General features: G+C 38.4%; 1 protein-coding gene across 2 annotated transcripts in view; it reads right to left on the bottom strand.

Annotated features, from left to right (window-relative positions):
• The window catches only part of LOC105386300 (LIM domain transcription factor LMO4), a 132,404-nt gene that overhangs the window by 24,214 nt on the left and 90,307 nt on the right, over positions 1-17,883 (bottom strand). For both annotated transcript variants that reach the window (XM_038120808.2, XM_011556821.3), the window contains exons 3-4: positions 5,028-5,183; positions 4,408-4,612 (exon numbers count right to left, since the gene is read on the bottom strand). In XM_038120808.2, coding sequence (XP_037976736.1) covers positions 4,477-4,612; positions 5,028-5,183 — 292 coding nt within the window. In that variant the 3' untranslated portion in view covers positions 4,408-4,476. The remainder of the gene's footprint in view (positions 1-4,407; positions 4,613-5,027; positions 5,184-17,883) is intronic.

Below are 17,883 nucleotides of genomic sequence, written 5' to 3'. Positions count from 1 at the left end.
TAAATATATTTAATTAATATGAGTATACATAATTTATCGATATTGATGGATGGATTAGTCTTAGCTGTTCAACACTATTTCTGTTTTCTTTTTTGAGATGTCACAGTGACTAACCCTAGTTGAGTTTGTATTTCTCACCGCGATAGAATGTACTGTACACACTGAGTTGATAGATGATTTAAAGAGTACTAATTTAATTTAAAACCTGCTTTTTGTGTGTAAGTATAGAATATTATTCAACTGATTTATACATATATCTACGAGTCCTACGTCTACGACACGACATAGCCTGTTTCACAATGTCTGAAAGAAAATGATTAGTGTAATAAAATATATACTGTCATAAATAATTGAGCGACTAATAAAAATATTTAAATATCGAGTCAATAAACTTAACAATGACTTGTCGTGCTGCAACCGACCTCCTCGCGTGACGCGGCGCTCAGCAACGATTGAATTAGACAGACAGTGCACCGGCACCGCTCATTAATCAGGAGTAGGCCCCCCGGCGATGGCGGTTCAGGAGTTGAGCAGTAGCCGGCAAGAGTTGAGGGCGCACCTGTCGCGTGCACGGATCACAGGCCGGCCGCGTCGCTCCAGGCCTCCCTTTGTGCAAAGATTCCCAAAGCGAACACTTTGATCTCCAACCAGGTTATTTGGAAAAACGTTATTTAATTAACTTTCGACAAGTCCGCGTAATCGCGTTACAAAGCGCCGGTCAAGTCGGCTGCGGGCTCACTCGCCAGATTTTTACTCCAAACAAACGCGCTATAAAGGCGCTGTCATTTTCAGGTGCTTTCCAATTAACATCGGCCTTTGACCACCACCGCTGCCCGCACCGACTAATAGCAACTAACGCCTTTGTTACTCGAGTTAACTTTGTAGTTTATAAAGGGTGCGTTGTAATTGACGCTGCATTTCATACAACTAATTGCGTGTTTGATGCTCCAAGTGTCGTGTTTACAGGTTCCGCTCGGGGTGGACAATAGTTTTATGAGTTGGTGAATAAAGTTTAGGAGCGTTTAAAGTTCGGTTGTGGCTGTCTGCCGGTCTGTGCCCGCGGCGAGTCCGGGCCGCTGCCCGCTCGGAGATAATTAACTCTATGAACTATCCACTACAACCGACGCCGAAGCGACGGTTTAGCAATTACAAATTGCTTCCAAGTTCAGATAAATAAAATTAGCGCGGAAAGCTGCAAACACTTCGCAAACGTCGGTCAACCGTTCTTCGAGTTCTTTTTCCTCACACACCGGACCAGACAAAGTTGGCGCTCGGCGCGGCCGCTCATATAAACAAAGCGAGTCTTTGTGCCCTGTTCATTGAACTGCTTAATTGCACTTCTTCACTACTTTCACGTACAATCGTGCATCTCATAATCGAATTATTCTTTCAGCAGTGCTTCAGGTGAGCTGGCTTGGTGGAGCTTTAGTGCGTCGAACGGGCTCCTTCCACTCTCATCCCGTTTTCGCTTGCGATTCGTGAATTTTTAACGCGCTCAAAAGGACATGCATTTCGTACTTATTGCTCGTACGTAGTCAGTGATACACTTGACAAAATGAGATGTTTGGAAACAAAATGGTTTGCACAGCACTTAGTGGAAATTGCTTGTAGCGCGGATTAGTGGCGCTTCTTGCGCCGAGCGCGTACCTTTGTTTATCGTTTAGAACATAGTGTCACTTATTCATACTCAGGCTCGAGATTGAACTAGACAGAAATTGTGTGAAGACGGAAAACCGTAGGTAATAGGTAGTTTCTTTTGCCACACTGCGGACGGGGTTTATGCCCGACTTCAACAAAATAGCTAAGGCGGATCCTCTGTGTACTAGCGATAGGGATTACGGCATGATTGTAATTTGACATGCTAGGGGTACTATTTATGTTGTGATGTGATGTTTTTTTGATCCCCTTAATAATATGATTTTGCCTACTAATTGATGAGCCGAGTCACAAAAGTCGTATGGTAATAAATTATGTATGTTTTTAGTAGGAAATAAATATGGTCACTATTTTTCCGTCAACAACTGCAGTTGAAGCGATGATTCTAGAATTATCCTCAATCAGATGTTTATCACAATGTTCCGGGAATTGTCATAACAGACTTTACAAAGAATTTCGAACAACTTATTATTTCAGTTTTAATATTCTAAAATTAACTTTATTCATGTGATACATGACGTGTCTTGTGTGATAGCTTATTAGGTATATTATGTACCTTAATTATATGATTTAATAACAAGCACACTTTGATGAGTAGCATTATATTTAAAAAAAACAAAAAAATATTATGAATTCCATAAGAACAAACAAACAAACAAGTAAACCACAGCCGTAACAATAGTAAGGCCGTTTTAATTATCTTAATTGTATGGCCGTCTATCAAGAACATAAATCTTCTGTACCTTTTCAACAACTCAATAAGGAAAAGTACGCTAGTTGAAAACAAGGACTATAAAAGCTGTAGTAATAGAAAAAATACGGTTCTGATGTTTTATTAGCCAATTATACGGTATTAAATGCAGCTCCAATGGCCATTCAAGGGCCGCTGGAGAAGTGAACGCAGTTCATTAATTAAGTACTGAATGTACTTCTGGCTCCACGACTAGGTGTATGTTGTATGTCTAGGTATGTAGATCTAGGCAATGCTGCGGAGAACTAACTGGAACATTGGATATTTTAGTTAGTAAAATTAGTTAGTTGGTGAAAAATAAGTGATTTTTTTTTATTGTGAAACGTTGGTTATTTACGTATTCATAGAATTCAGTGTCCCTAATAGACGATCGAGGAGGAGAAAATATGTAGGTACTAAATATTAAAAGTATATAATGTAAAGCACAACTCTCGTTTAAATGATTCATATGTGGAAAATATGTTACCTAATTAAATATTTTACTGTAAATAGTAAGATAAAAATAAAACTTCTTGTTATTTTCTAACTTGAAGTTACTAATTATTGTGAGCTTCGACCATTTAATAATCAAAGATTGTGAGTAGCATTTATATCTCTGTGAGTGAACTGAATGGTTTATAGTCTTGAATTGATACTATTCAATTACAGTTTGTGGCATTAATCTCATCAAGTAATTATGCAAAATAGTCTAGTAACTAAGCATTATAATTATACTTAGGGTCTGTTTCACAATGTCTGGTTAGTGGCTACCTGACGGATAAAATACATGCTGTCACTCTCTGTTATTATTTTTTAGACAGTGACAGCATGTATTTTATCCGACAGGTAGCGACTAACCAGACAGTGTACTTAGTCTACTTGCGTACTGTGATAAACTAAAACCGTTCGTTGCACGGCAGTTAAAAATGTCGACAAGATAAAAATATAGCGTTCTGATAAACAAAAAACTATTAAAAAAATACTAATTAAGGACCTCAAGCTTCTTAGGCGTTCATAAAAGTAAATGACATTCATAAACCACGATTGATTACACTCAGCCAGTATTGTAATTACTTACAATAATTAATTATAAAACATTTTGTAATCAAGTTGATCACGAATAATCATGATAGTACACAACACTACCCAATTCATATTTCTCTCTAGTCTTACTGCTCTATAAATAAGGTTTACTTTACAAAGAGTTATTTTTTGCGTGTGCCTCACTGTACCTACAAATGGTTATAATATTATTTATAAGTTGTTGAGGTCAACGGGTCTTTGTTTCAGTTCTTTATAATTATATTTTCACTTGAGTGATACATTAGTGACATGATTTGATTAATAACTGATTGCACGTGTATTGTTTGTACGAATGGACTTAATTAAGTGTAGATTAAATTTAACTCTTGAATTATAGCTGCGAGAGTTCATTTAACATTCATTTTAAGGAATTAAAAGTTACCGTAAATATTACACATAATTTTCTTCAGCCTATTTTCTACTCCACGTCAGAAATGTGCTAGGTAATAGGTAAGGTACCTAAGTAATTCGGAAAACATATTGCTTGTTGGAAATACTTTCGCCTGTAGGTACTTTTCACATTTTTATGTTTTTTTCCTCGTTTAGGTATATGCACGTTCATTATATTCTACTTTTTTATCATACGTCTAACAGTATTGCAAAAAATTACCCGATTGACCCAGCCTGTCGATTTCCATCCACGCCACGGCTTACTATGTTAAATAAATCATACAAAGCGAAGTCTACCTGAGCATTTCAGGTATGTCACTGACACCCGGATGGATAAGCACGAATGGCCTTCTAGGTAAACTAAGGCAGAGGAAGCAGCCTCGTTGCTTATAGCAATCTCTACCAGACAAGAGTTGTTGTTGTTGTTGTCCTGTTTTATTTTTAAGTTTTTGTTTTGTAATTTTTGTTCTTTATGCAAATAAAGTTTGTTTAAAATTGGATTGTTTTATAAAGCTTTACCAATAAATACAAAAAACACAAGTACATACCGCCTCATAATCCCTATGCGACTGCGAGAGCGGCGGCGGCGGCGGCGGCGGCGCGGCGTCGGTCGCGGCTCATTCGCGCGACCGCCGCGGCCGGCCCACCTTGCCCTTGCGCACCGGCGCGCCCGGGCCCGGCGCCGCGCTCGCGCTCTTCACCAGCTTGTGCCAGTCCTGCTCGCACACTAGCGACCCCGCTAGCATGTAGTACCTGAGTGAGGGAGACACAGATAAAGAATTTGTGGGTTTGCGTGGTTAGAAAGATCAATATAGAGACACTGACATTAGGTATGCGTGGTCAAAGCAAGAGTTAAATGCTTATATTAGAATCATGATAAGCTAAATAACTTTGGACTGCTGGGACCTTCCAAGCAGCGCTGGACTGCTGAACAGGTATCTTCCAAGAAGCACTTGGACACTTGGTCGTTGGCCTTTCTCATCTATACATTATCAACTTATCAGAATACTGTGCTGGTCCTTCTATACTTTATTGACTATATCTGGCCACTTCAAACATGTAGATTTACATGTGCTCCTGATTGAGTTACGTGCCACACGAGCACGTTAGCAAGCTTCACTGACACTATTAGCTATGCTTCACGATATACAGTTATCCAAACACTGACCTATCCCCCTGCATAAGATGCGAGCCGCACTTGGAGCACGCGAAGCACTTGATGTGGAAGACGTGGAGCTGCGGCGGCGCGCCGGTGCGCATCACGAACTCGCTGGCCGGGATGGCCTGCCCGCACGCCGCGCACGCGCCGCCCGTGCCGAACATTCTGGAACAAGGGGACGGACGGTTAGATAGGGTGGAAGAAGATTCTGGATAGGTATCACGGGTCAGATGGGGCAGGCGGGTAAGGTGAGTAGGAGGAGCATCAGCAGATAGGGTGGAAGAAGATACTGGCATCACGGGTCAGATGGGTCAGCTGGGTAGGCGGGTCAGTTGGGTCAAGCGGGTCAGGCGGGTCAAAAGTCATATTTAAATTAGATGGACTCATCGAAGACCCGAGTATACAGTTGTATATGAGTCATTTCTCTAATGACTGCCCGTGCCCGTTCACTATATGGCTAAGAAAGAAGCTATAAAATGTATCTTCAAGTAAATGAGGGTGTTTCGAAAGTAGGTATAAAAACCGCAATTTCTTAACAACCCCCAATGAAAAAAACTAATTAATTTGAGAAGCAATTTCCAGTAAGTAACACTATTTTAACGATCATATTAATATGAAATGAGGTTTTATTAAAATCGCTATTAGCGTTGCGGGCCAGTAAGATTTATGAGTGGCCACACACACATACTCATACCTACACACACATGCATAGGGACGGTTTATTGTATCCTCTATTTCAGCATTAAATTTGACCAATACGATATTATGATGTCAAATATCTGGATAAATTATGATTCGCAACACAGCTAGCGGTTTTGTTACCTAAAGTAAATAAGAAACACTTACGAATTCACCTGTACAGAATACTAGGTACTATGTATGTATATTTTATAATACATACATAACACATAACAAACTTTACAGCTACATCCCTAAACCAATCAGAATTAATTACTCCGCAGAATTTACGCGTTAAACGTTCGTCAAAGATAAAGATTAATTTCAAATCTGAAAAGTTTTTAAATATAAGTAAATAACCCTACGGGAGTGATCAAATGAGGTTTGATTGCGGGGTGTTTCAGTGTATCCAATTATGGGCCTTGCAAACATCGGCATATGACGGTGGAATTAATTAAAGCCAGCCAACGCAAACACCAGTACCTGCGCGGAAACATCTAGAAATGTCACCTGGCTATGAAGGAACATTCGATATTGCCCCTTATCTTTAAAGTCGTAGAGAAAATATTCTCTAAGCGATATTCTCTGACCAAATCTCGTGATAGGACGTGCGCTCGAATGCGGTGCGCGCAATGATAACGGCCCGCCAGGGAATACTGGCTTGCGGGGAATCAGGTGTCTGCCCCGTTTTATGTTCTTTTTAATATCGCACTATATTAAGTGAATGCAGTGCATTGATATACTTATTACTTAGGTACCGTGTTATTCATTTAATACACTTAGTTCAGGTTTAATGAGTGTTTAGCACGTGGTTGGATATATGGGAATGGTATTTTACAGCGCTAAACACTATGTTTAACGTGTTTCTAGTTTTCTACGGTTGCATCGGGAATATTGTCTATTATAATTATTAAGAAATTAAAATGTAAATTTTACTAATATTCGTTACATTTTTAAAACTTTTACGTGATATGTGTTGTTCTGAGGATTAATAGTTAGTTCTGTGTAACAAAATATACTCTGTGTGTGTACTCTGTGTGCTACTGTGCATTAATAAAAAAACTCTCTTGTCTGAATACCACCAAGTTGTTTTAATAGGTTATGGGCCCAGTCCCCGTTTTTTGCAGAAAAGTAATTAGTATTTCAGTTTAATTTCGTACTAAAATGGCAGCTAGTTATATAGTAAATGTTCCTAAGTTGAAAGGACGCGAAAACTACGACGAGTGGGCGTTCGCAGCCGAAAACTTTTTGATATTGGAGGGAATCGACATCAACATACAAGATGGAGGCAAAGACAAAGTCGACAAGACTGTTGATACTCAAAAAGCCAAGGCGAAACTTATAATGACGATTGACTCTTCGTTATATGTTCATGTGAAAAGCGAAACTACTGTCGGAGGCGTGTGGAAAAAATTAAAATCCCTGTTTGATGACTCGGGATTCACGAGAAAGATCGCGTTGCTACGAACTTTGATTTCCATTCGTTTAGAAGAAAGTGAGTCCATGACGGCGTATGTTACACAGATGGTGGATACTGCGCAGAAGTTACGAGGTACTGGCTTTGAGATAAACGAAGAATGGATAGGATCATTACTTCTAGCAGGATTGCCAGAAAAGTTTTCGCCGATGATAATGGCGATTGAGCATTCCGGTATCGCCATTAGTTCAGACGTCATAAAAACAAAATTACTGGATATGAGCAGTGAAGTTGGCTCTGTTGGCAGCAGTGGACCAGAGACAAGCGCATTCTTGTCTAAACGTTGGCAGCAAAAGAAAAAATCTTCCGCCAAAGTTGGCAGCACTGACACAACAAACAAGATGGCCTCGACGTCAAATGGAATCAAAACAATAAAATGTTTTAAATGCAAACAGATTGGTCATTACATGAATCAGTGCACAAAACAAGTATCCAATGCATTCAGTGCAGTGTTTTTAAATGGATCTTTTAACACAGACGATTGGTACATTGACTCAGGGGCGAGTTCGCATTTGATAGCCAGTCAAAACCGAATGCGAAATATATCGTATGAAAATGAAATTAAAGAAATAATTACTGCAAATAAACAGAAGATGCAAGTGGTGTGTACAGGAGATGTACCGATATCAACAATTGTGAATAATGTTGAGCATTCAAACATTATTTGTGATGCTTTATGTGTACCAGGAATAACAACAAATTTGTTATCAGTAAGCAGACTGATTCAGAAAGGAAACAAGGTGCTGTTTAAGAACAATTTGTGTGAAATACGTAATCCACAGAACGTATTGGTGGGCATAGCAGAGTTGGTGAATGGGGTTTATAAGTTGATAACCAAGACAGAGAGTGTGTCGCTAACTGCAGCATCAGGCACAAGTACAAGTATGGTCTGGCACAGGCGACTTGGTCACATCAACAGTAAAGACCTAAATATCATGAAAGATGGAGCAGTGAAGGGAATATCCTATCCAGGCACAGCAGAAATAAGCATGTCAAATTGCAGTGTATGCTGTGAAGGCAAGCAGGCTCGATTACCATTCCCACAGAGCAGTACACGAAGTGAGATGGTGTTGGAGATAGTACACGCTGATGTTTGTGGCCCGATGGAGCAAGCCTCGATAGGAATGTCTAAATACTTCCTATTGTTTGTAGACGACTTCAGCAGGATGTCTTTCGTATACTTTTTGAAGTCCAAGAGCGAGGTATTTAAATACTTTAAAGAGTTCAAGTCTCTGGTAGAGAAGCAGACTGGAAAAGAAATAAAAATACTCAGGACAGATAATGGTGGAGAGTTTTGTTCTAAGGAACTCAATGATTTCTTAAAAGATGCAGGTATAACTCATCAGCTAACAAATCCTTACACACCAGAGCAGAATGGGGTGTGTGAGAGACTAAATCGCACCATAGTTGAAAAAGCAAGATGCTTACTCTTTGATGCAAAGTTGCAGAAGAAACTGTGGGCAGAAGCGGTGAGTACAGCTGTTTACTTAAGAAACAGATCTCCAGTATCAGGACACCAGAAGACACCTTATGAGTTGTGGACCGGTAGTAAACCAGATCTTAGTCACATCCGTGTCTTTGGAAGCACTGTGATGGCCCATATTCCAAAGCAGAGACGACTTAAATGGGACAGGAAGGCAGCCAAGTATATCCTAGTGGGATACTCTGAAAATATCAAAGGATATAAGCTGTATCAGCCTGAGTCAAACAGTTTTACTACAAGTCGAGACATAAGAGTCTTAAATGAGGGTGTGGAGACTGACGCAGTGATTGCTGTCACAGATGAGAGAGAGCCAGAACATGAAGAAACTGAGTCGAGCAATAATGATGGGAATAATAGTCAGTCAGTTGTTCCTAGTACATCATCAGATTCTGAAGACAGTTTTCATGAGCCGCTGAATGAAGAGATACAGAAAGTTGAAGATCTTCCTGCGAAGCGTGTCAGGCGTAAACCAGACTATTATGGTTTCTCGAACCTGTGTACTGAAAATGTCACGTCTCATGATGAGATGACACTCCAAGAAGCCCTGCAAGGACCAGAAAGGGCTCAGTGGAAACAGGCAGTTGAAGAGGAACTTCAGGCGTTCGAGTCCAATGACGCTTGGGAGATAGTTGATGTTCCAAGTGATCGGTCTATTGTGAAGTGTAAGTGGGTGTTAAATAAAAAAGTGGATATAGACAATAAAGTGCGTTACCGTGCCAGGCTTGTGGCAAAGGGCTTCACCCAACGCCATGGTGTAGACTATGTGGACACTTTTTCACCAGTTGTGAAACATTCAACACTGAGAATGTTGTTTGCTCTCAGTGTTCAGTGGGGGATGGATGTCACACACCTGGACGTCACAACAGCTTTCTTAAATGGACATTTGAAAGAGGACATTTACATGTGTATTCCTGAAGGTTTTCAGCATGCTGATGCTGATGGTAAAGTGTTAAAACTTAAAAGAGCCATTTATGGTTTGAAACAATCCTCATTAGTTTGGTATGAGAGAGTGAGAGACTATTTATGTAAATTGGGTTTTAAAAATAGTAAGTTGGAACCATGTTTGTTTACAAAATATACAGAAGATGTTAAAATAATAATAACATTGTATGTAGATGATTTTCTGATTTTTTCTAACTGTGCTGTAGAGACAGAAAAGTTAAAGGCTGCATTAGGTTCAGAGTTCAAACTTAAAGATCTTGGTCCTGTGCGACGCTATCTTGGCATGAGAATCAATGTTGATAAAAATTGTAACACTATAACAGTGGATCAACAACAGTATATAGAACAATTGCTATCTAGATTTGAGATGTCTGATTGTAGAGCCATAGACACACCAATTGAATGTAAATTAAATATAAAAAAGGGCGATGTTTGTGAGGCAGGTATACCATATCAAAAGTTGATAGGTAGTCTCATGTATTTGGCTGTTCTAACAAGACCTGACATAGCATATGCAACAAGTTTTTTAAGTCAGTACAATAATTGTTATAACGAGAGTCATTATAACTATGCAAAAAGGGTTTTGAAATACTTACAGAGAACTAAACATTATTGTTTAAAGTTTAGTAAAAACAATGTGAAACTTGAAGGTTTTGTTGATGCCGATTGGGCTAATGATAGTCTAGATAGAAAGTCATATACTGGTTACTGCTTTACCATGTGTGGTTCTGCGATATCATGGCAGAGCAGTAAACAGAAAACTGTTTCACTGTCTAGTACAGAGGCAGAATATGTAGCAATGTCAGAAGCTTCTAGAGAAGCTGTATATTTGAGAAATTTAATGATAGAAATCACAGGTAATATGTGTGTTATCAAGATATATTGCGATAACCAAAGTGCTATTAAACTGGCTGCAAGTCATACTCACAATAGGTCGAAGCATATAGATGTGCGTTACCATTATGTCAGAGATACAATTAAAAACAATTGGATAGAAATAGAATATGTTTCAACTCAAGATATGCCTGCTGACCTATTAACAAAGGGATTGTTATCATCTAAACATTATAAATTTATGAAGATGATAGGGCTTGTGCCAATTTAGTTAAGTTTGTATGTAGTAGCATAATATATAGAAATTTGTTTTTTTAGTTAATTACCTACCTACATAAGTACTTGAGTTTTGCTATGTATATACTGTATGGTTATTTTGTTAAGTGGGGGTGTTGTTCTGAGGATTAATAGTTAGTTCTGTGTAACAAAATATACTCTGTGTGTGTACTCTGTGTGCTACTGTGCATTAATAAAAAAACTCTCTTGTCTGAATACCACCAAGTTGTTTTAATAATATGTCTCTTAAGAAGTCTTGATATCATTTATTTATTTTAACACTTTATTGTACACAGAAACATAATAATTGATAAACACAGTAAGAGCATACAATGGCGGGCTTATTGCCAAAAAGCAATTTCTTCCAACATCTAAGTCAAAATTTTACGCACATATATTTAGCGAACATAAGTTAAGGGCAGTCTCACATGTCGGTTCGTAATCCGAGCGTGTATTTTGTTACTTTAATCAACTTCGAAGGGTTTTCTAATACTTTAGAGTTATGTGAAGTTATATCAAACGAGTTTGAAGCAAGATTGCCATCTCGACACATTTTAGTTTCTAATTTACTCGCAGGATATGTCGAAAGTATAAAGTTTTAGGGCAGGCTTTGATATAATTTAATGGAATAAGGCATCAATAGATTTTAATTTATTTAATGGAAATGATGATGACTCAAATATTGTATTTGACGGTTTTAACAGGATTTAAGATAAAAAAATATATATTTTTAGAAATACACTAACTAAGTACATGTAGGTACATTTTTAATATAGTTAACGGATCATATTATCGTAGGGAAATTCATAAGAGAGATAAAATGCTTGTCATAATCGATATAATGTGTAAAAGGGATACAAAACATAATTATATAATACATAGATGCCGAACTTTATTTTAGGCTCTCATATATTTTTTTAATGAATTCAATAAGAAAATAATTACAGTTATAAAAGGCAAGATGATTTGATTATAAGCCTGATTTTAATCAAAAAGTTTGGGGATCAAAGAGGTTGCTCGAGGAACTGTACTTATTAAAACTACTTAGCGGGAAACAAACTTTCCTTGTTTACATACAAGAGTAATAAACTGTACTTTAATCCGTATAAAAAAATCACAACGAAAAAAAATATGGGCCAAAACATGTATAAATAAACATGTTTTTTTTTAAAGAGTAACAAAAAATGTCTTTTAAATAGAGATGTAAATAAAATTAATTATATCTATGTTTGGACGTTCTTAACGAGGAAGCATGGCGGAAGTAGGTACACCTTCAGTGATGGGTCTACCATGAATCTTAGTGACCCAACTGATGCGTGTTCATAAGCACTAAGGAAATGGAGGGCCAGGATTCCTCACTGCGGCGCAGAGCTGGTGGTGCGACCCGGTGATGTATGAGCGTTGCACAAACGGAAGTGAGCTCTAAATTATCCGCTCGTTGCGTGTGTCCATATCAATTTAGTTAAGCGTTGAACACTATAGCACTACAAGGGGTTTAATTAAGGCCGCCCCCCCCCCCCCCCCCCCCCCCCCCCGCAGGCCCGGCCGGCCCATCGCGGGCCTTAATTAGTTTCAGACCGCCCTAACGGGCTTATTTTGTTTTTCTCAGATAATTTTTAATTAAACGCTTGATTAAAATGAAAGTTTGCGTAAGTAGCGAGCGAGGAACAATCGGGCCGGAGTTTAGGATAATGAATTGATGGTGTTACGTTGCCTCGCTCCGCTCTGCTCGGGATTTAATTAAAAATCGCCAATAGAGTGTGTAGGGTGGAAGTTTGCAACGAGTTTACGGAACTTGGTCGGGGCCTGTTGTTTTACTATGTCAATTTGAATATGAGATTGCTTTTGTTCATTTGTTGTCTTAATTTTTACTGGCCACCTCGGCCGTGTTGTTCTCATGTACAACATCCTCTAAATCCTCGAGTTGAGAACATGAAGATAGCATGCATATCTTAAATCAACCTTAGACACTGCGAGCAAAAAATCATGCATAGGCTAACAACACCACAACCACGCGTAAGGCTTGTTGCACTGTGATACGTTGCATTTCGGCGCGTCGATGTTCCCTGATCGAAGGCTGGGTCTAGACGCGTATATGTCATCATTAGCGAATTCCTTGACTGTCAGCGCTAGCTAACGAGACTTGCTAACGATGTGCCAACATGATACACGCGGCAGGCGATACACGGCGCCGCCGCGTCTCCTAACAGCCACCATTGTTCGGAGGAAACCAACGCCTTTGCGAAAGTATTCGTTGTCGTAGCTAACAATATTTGGATAATTACTGATAGCTAGCAAGGATGTTGGAAATCGTTATACTATTTAATATTTAGGTATTTGAACATTTTTTTCATGCTCTCCTCACTAGGACAAAAAAACAAGAATAAAATTAAAATAAAAAATACAATGTAGCAAAAATATGAATGCACACTAATTAATCAATTAACATTACACGTAATAGCCCATAGCCATACAATTCATTCATTACTTGTCGTATCGCAACAGCCCCCTTAAAAGTAACCTGGGACGGCCACACAAGTACAATCACAAGCAATAGTATGAAATAGCGCAGAGCATTCGTCAAAAGCTGCAACTCGTACGAGCTAATCGACTATCACCGCTAATTGCCCTCGCCCCCTCCCGCCGCCTCACCTGCCACTAGGGCATGCAATACCGCAATACCGGTATTCGTAATACCGGTATCAGGGACAAAATTCACGCTTTTTTCAATACCGGTATTGAAAGTTAATACCGGTATTGAAGTAATACCGGAATTGGACTTTTTTAGGCTATAATAAAGCGATTAAGATATAGTATTCCTATGTACTGTGAAAGCGCACTTGTTTCCAACCGTTTGATGCAGTTTTCGGCCGTTTGATACTACTGCTGCCCATGCGTAAACGGACACTGGATGTAAAAATAATAATTTATTGTAAAATTTAAACTCTAATACTCATTTCTCGTAAAAATCTATTACAAAAAACTGAATTTCATTGATTCTTCTCGTTTTGTTTTGACCTATACGACCTTTAATCACAATATATGCCATTTATTACAAGGAAATCTAATACCGGTATTAATACCGGGATCCCGGTATTGAGTTGCAATACCGGAACTCAATACCGGTATTGAAAATAGTTCCGGTATTGCATGCCCTACCTGCCACCCCGCCGCGTAGGGCTGCCACTTCGCATTTCAAATTTTTAAATAATATATATTGATAGTGTATGTAGAGATGTCTATATTTTGCTAAACATAATTTAACAAAAATATTACAGAAGGTTAGATAGGTCAACAATTTTTAATTTAATCTATGTCCAATGGACATAGTAATAAAATCATTCATCTTAACCCCGCCTCCCAACTATACTAATACCTACTAAGAATATTCTCTTTTAATTAAGTGAAAAATTAAAATGCTAATTCACTTAAATAATTCGATTGGGAACAACTTTATGAATACATTAACGATATTTTGGTGAGGTTTTAAATTAATGTCATATTAAAGAGATCATTTTTAGTTATTATCATAATATTATAGATATTTAGAACGACAAAGTGTCCACTTTGCCTTAATGAATAATGTTGTATGAATATTGGTCCCACTTGTAAAAGAGATGCACTTTTTTGTATTTTTATTTTTTGTTAGTATTGTATGTTTATCAAATTAATTTATAAAATGCTTGGTGTTTTTAATTTTAACCTACAGCTAGTACCTACAGCAAACAGTAAATTTTTGGCAGCCCTATATCCGCGTGGGTCCCACCACTAACTAATTAGATAAGTTTTCAACTTGACTGTACTTCTGCTCCCGGACTGTAAGCATCAATCTTTTTAATTAAACATTTTGACACCAACTGTACCTATACGATTGGCCATCAAACGCATTTCCTACTAATTAGCTGAACCTGTTTGTCTGTGCTAAATATAAATTAGTTTTGTTTTTATTTCGTAAGAGGTAGTATATTTGCAACCAGTAATTTAGAACTCGTTCGTTATTTAAATTAATTATCTGTAATTACAAATATTTCATAATTAAGTAAATGCTGATGGTGCGTTAGTAGATAATATTGGTACATATGGATAATACTAGGTATTATCTTTCTAATGCAAAATAAACAATTAAATATATTGCATAAATTCCAAACAGAACTTAAAATAAAATATTTAATTGTATAAAAATAGCCAAACAAAATAGGTAAGCACCTATAAAATCACTGGCATTTACACAAAGCTTTTATTGTACCACTTTAAATACCACTCAATTAATTTACAGGCCGCCTTATCTGTTTACGAAACCGCGATGGCGTACCATTATAGATCAGCCGGGGGACAATAAATCAGCCTTACAATGGCACATTGTCCGTCGCTCAGCTGATTAAATAAATAAATAAATAGGTGCCGATCTGCGTCTGCGCAGATCCTATCACGCGTCTTGCGACAGACGCGTCCTACGACCTAAAACCTTTCTTTTCGCTACTCGGTTAAAACCTAAATTCCCTTGCATAGACACGCCTGATTTACAGTTGGCCGTAACAATTCAGAACATAATGTGAAGTGTTAGGGTCTCAAATTGAATGGCATGTCACGTCTCGTTAGCAGGAGATGCGGCAGATAGGGATGCTAGAGCACTTCATTCTTCATTGAGGATCACTCACTTGATCAGGACTCACTTGAGCACTGAAAACTGGAAAACTAAACATTTACTTTCAAGTATTTCTGACAGGTGAAAAATGGAGATGGATCTGTCATCATTACTATAGTTATCATCATCATCAGCCTATAGCAGTCCACTGCTGGACGTAGGCCTCTCCCAAAGCACGCCACTGGATGCGATTTTTAGCTTTCCGCATCCAATCACTATACTTAGAGTTTCAGTTGTTTCAGGATGTATGAATCAAGACAAAACAGCGGTAAGTAAGCATACATTATACTAAGTAAGTACCAATCAAAATGCAAAAACTACAAATCATTTTACGGATCACGGCTAATTGTATAAGTACTCTATGGACCGGATGCACCTAACCACATCTCTCAAACACAAATGTAAAGCCCATTTAACTATCACCCTTATTCTCATACGCCAACAGTTGAACAAACATGCAAAATTATAACTGTCTATTTGCAAAGCTAATTACTAGTGTTGTTTCAGCTAAATTGACCTCTATATAGAGTGTGATAGGGTTTGTTTGAGGTGAAAAGTGTGCTTGTATGGGTACAGGTGCATTGTGCGTGCAAGGAAAAGGGGCTATTCTGAATTTCTTCCGCAGCGAATTGGTAATTGGAATAACCCCCCGGCGTAACGTGCACCTCACATAAAACGTCTACTATTATTATTCGTATTTTGTATTATTTTACTTACTACGAAGGATGTTCGAAGTATTTATGAACATAATAACGTTTAATTTTATGTGTGTATGTTATTTATAGCTATGAATGTTTAGCATTGGGACGTTTGAGGTTGTTGAACTAATTAAGTGACGTAAGTTAGTTGAATAAAATGCGACTGTTACACTAAAATAGAATGGGCTTAAGTTCGGGGACATTCTGAAGGTAATGTAATAATAATTAGCAAGTAGATCTGTGTAACAAGGAGAGTGATATAAATCTCGAGCGCGGCACGACCCGGCCGCGGGCGCTGGACGAATTTCACGTCAAATTAAAACGATGTAAACTTCACTTGATTCGCAAAATTAATGTGCGGATAATTTTTGCGAGATTTTAACTGCTTCAATCCGTCAGTTCTAATATTTTTTCTTAAATGTGCCGTAATTTAAGTTACGTAAGTAATTATTTTATTTTAATACATTTTATCTATTAATATTACCAGGCCCTGTAGCACGGGGCGCTATTAAGACGTGACAAAGTTTCTCCGTCGCGCTCGCTCTTAAGGCTGGGTGATGTGAGTGAGCACGATGCAAAACTTTTGTCACGTCTTAAATGCGCCGCGTGCTAGCGCTTCTGTACTACAAATGCACTGAAACAAACGGAACTACGAATATAAACCATTCCCATTCCCACAACCTCAACCCTTATTGGACGTTGTAGGTACTTTACGTCATACTTATTTTCGTGCAGGTGCTATACGTGTAGGTCGCTCGTAGGTGCACATGTTACGTGTTGCGGTGATTTATTAAGTTGTACGAGTGGCGCCCTCTACCCACAGTCATACGCACATCATTAGCGGGAACGGTTCATACCCAACAAAGGTAATTAGGGGTTCAACCTGCACATAATAAAGGAATTATTAGAAAACAATCCCGGGTGCGGGAGGGGAGGGGTTCTAATTAGGCGGGGGGAGGTAATGAACCTCGATCGGCAGCATCGATATAACTAACGGCTATTTACGCGGTCGTCCTGAAAATTGCGAAGGTTTTTCGTTTTAAAACCGTTTGAGTTTTGCGATTAAGGAGTTTAATTAGGCAGTGTTGTTTACAGCCTCATTACGGGCCGCAGATAGACTGATTATTTATGTTGCAACTTGTTCCCTTCGATGTGATTCCGATAATCGAAGTCGTGATCTTTGTATGATAGAGAATTATTGCCTAAATAACGGGATACATTAATAATTATGGGATCATTGCTGTGATTTGGTACTGCCAACGCTAAAATAATATACCTACATACCTACTTTAAAAGTCGTTATGGTTTTTTATCCAAACATGCGTCACGTTCTCGTATCTAGACAAGAATTATGATTCATACAATTTTTTTTTGCAATTAAACCAGAACAAGATCTTCCTTAATACAAGAGTAAATTTCAAACGGTCTTCGCTGGTTTTGCGGCAAAAAGTTATCTTAGCCGTATCACGCCACTGATCTTTCGGCCCGCGACTGTCGTTGTCTTTGGAACGAAACGTAGCGTTTTTTCAGCGGCTAATAGACGTCGGCGACATCATTAACGTATCGACAGACAGACGGAGGTATTCGCTAATGTGACAACAACACCAATGAGAAAACATCGATAGAACGCGCGGTTTTAGGGGTGCAGCGGCGCGCTTTAATGATCTCACTTCCGATTTTATAGCTAAATATACGTGCGTTGTTCATCTCGGTTGCCTGCTGTAATTTTAGACTATCCTTGTTGTGGGTGAAGATTTTAAATACTCATGCTAACACTAACTAGGTAAATATTGTTCCACTACGCCTACTAATCATTTGGACGCAACTATACT

The sequence above is a fragment of the Plutella xylostella genome, chromosome 4 (assembly GCF_932276165.1).
Source record: "Plutella xylostella chromosome 4, ilPluXylo3.1, whole genome shotgun sequence".
In the NCBI taxonomy this organism is placed as follows: Eukaryota; Metazoa; Arthropoda; class Insecta; order Lepidoptera; family Plutellidae; genus Plutella; species Plutella xylostella.
Note: the sequence above shows the minus strand (reverse complement) of the source record. Positions and strands in the feature narration are given on the sequence as shown.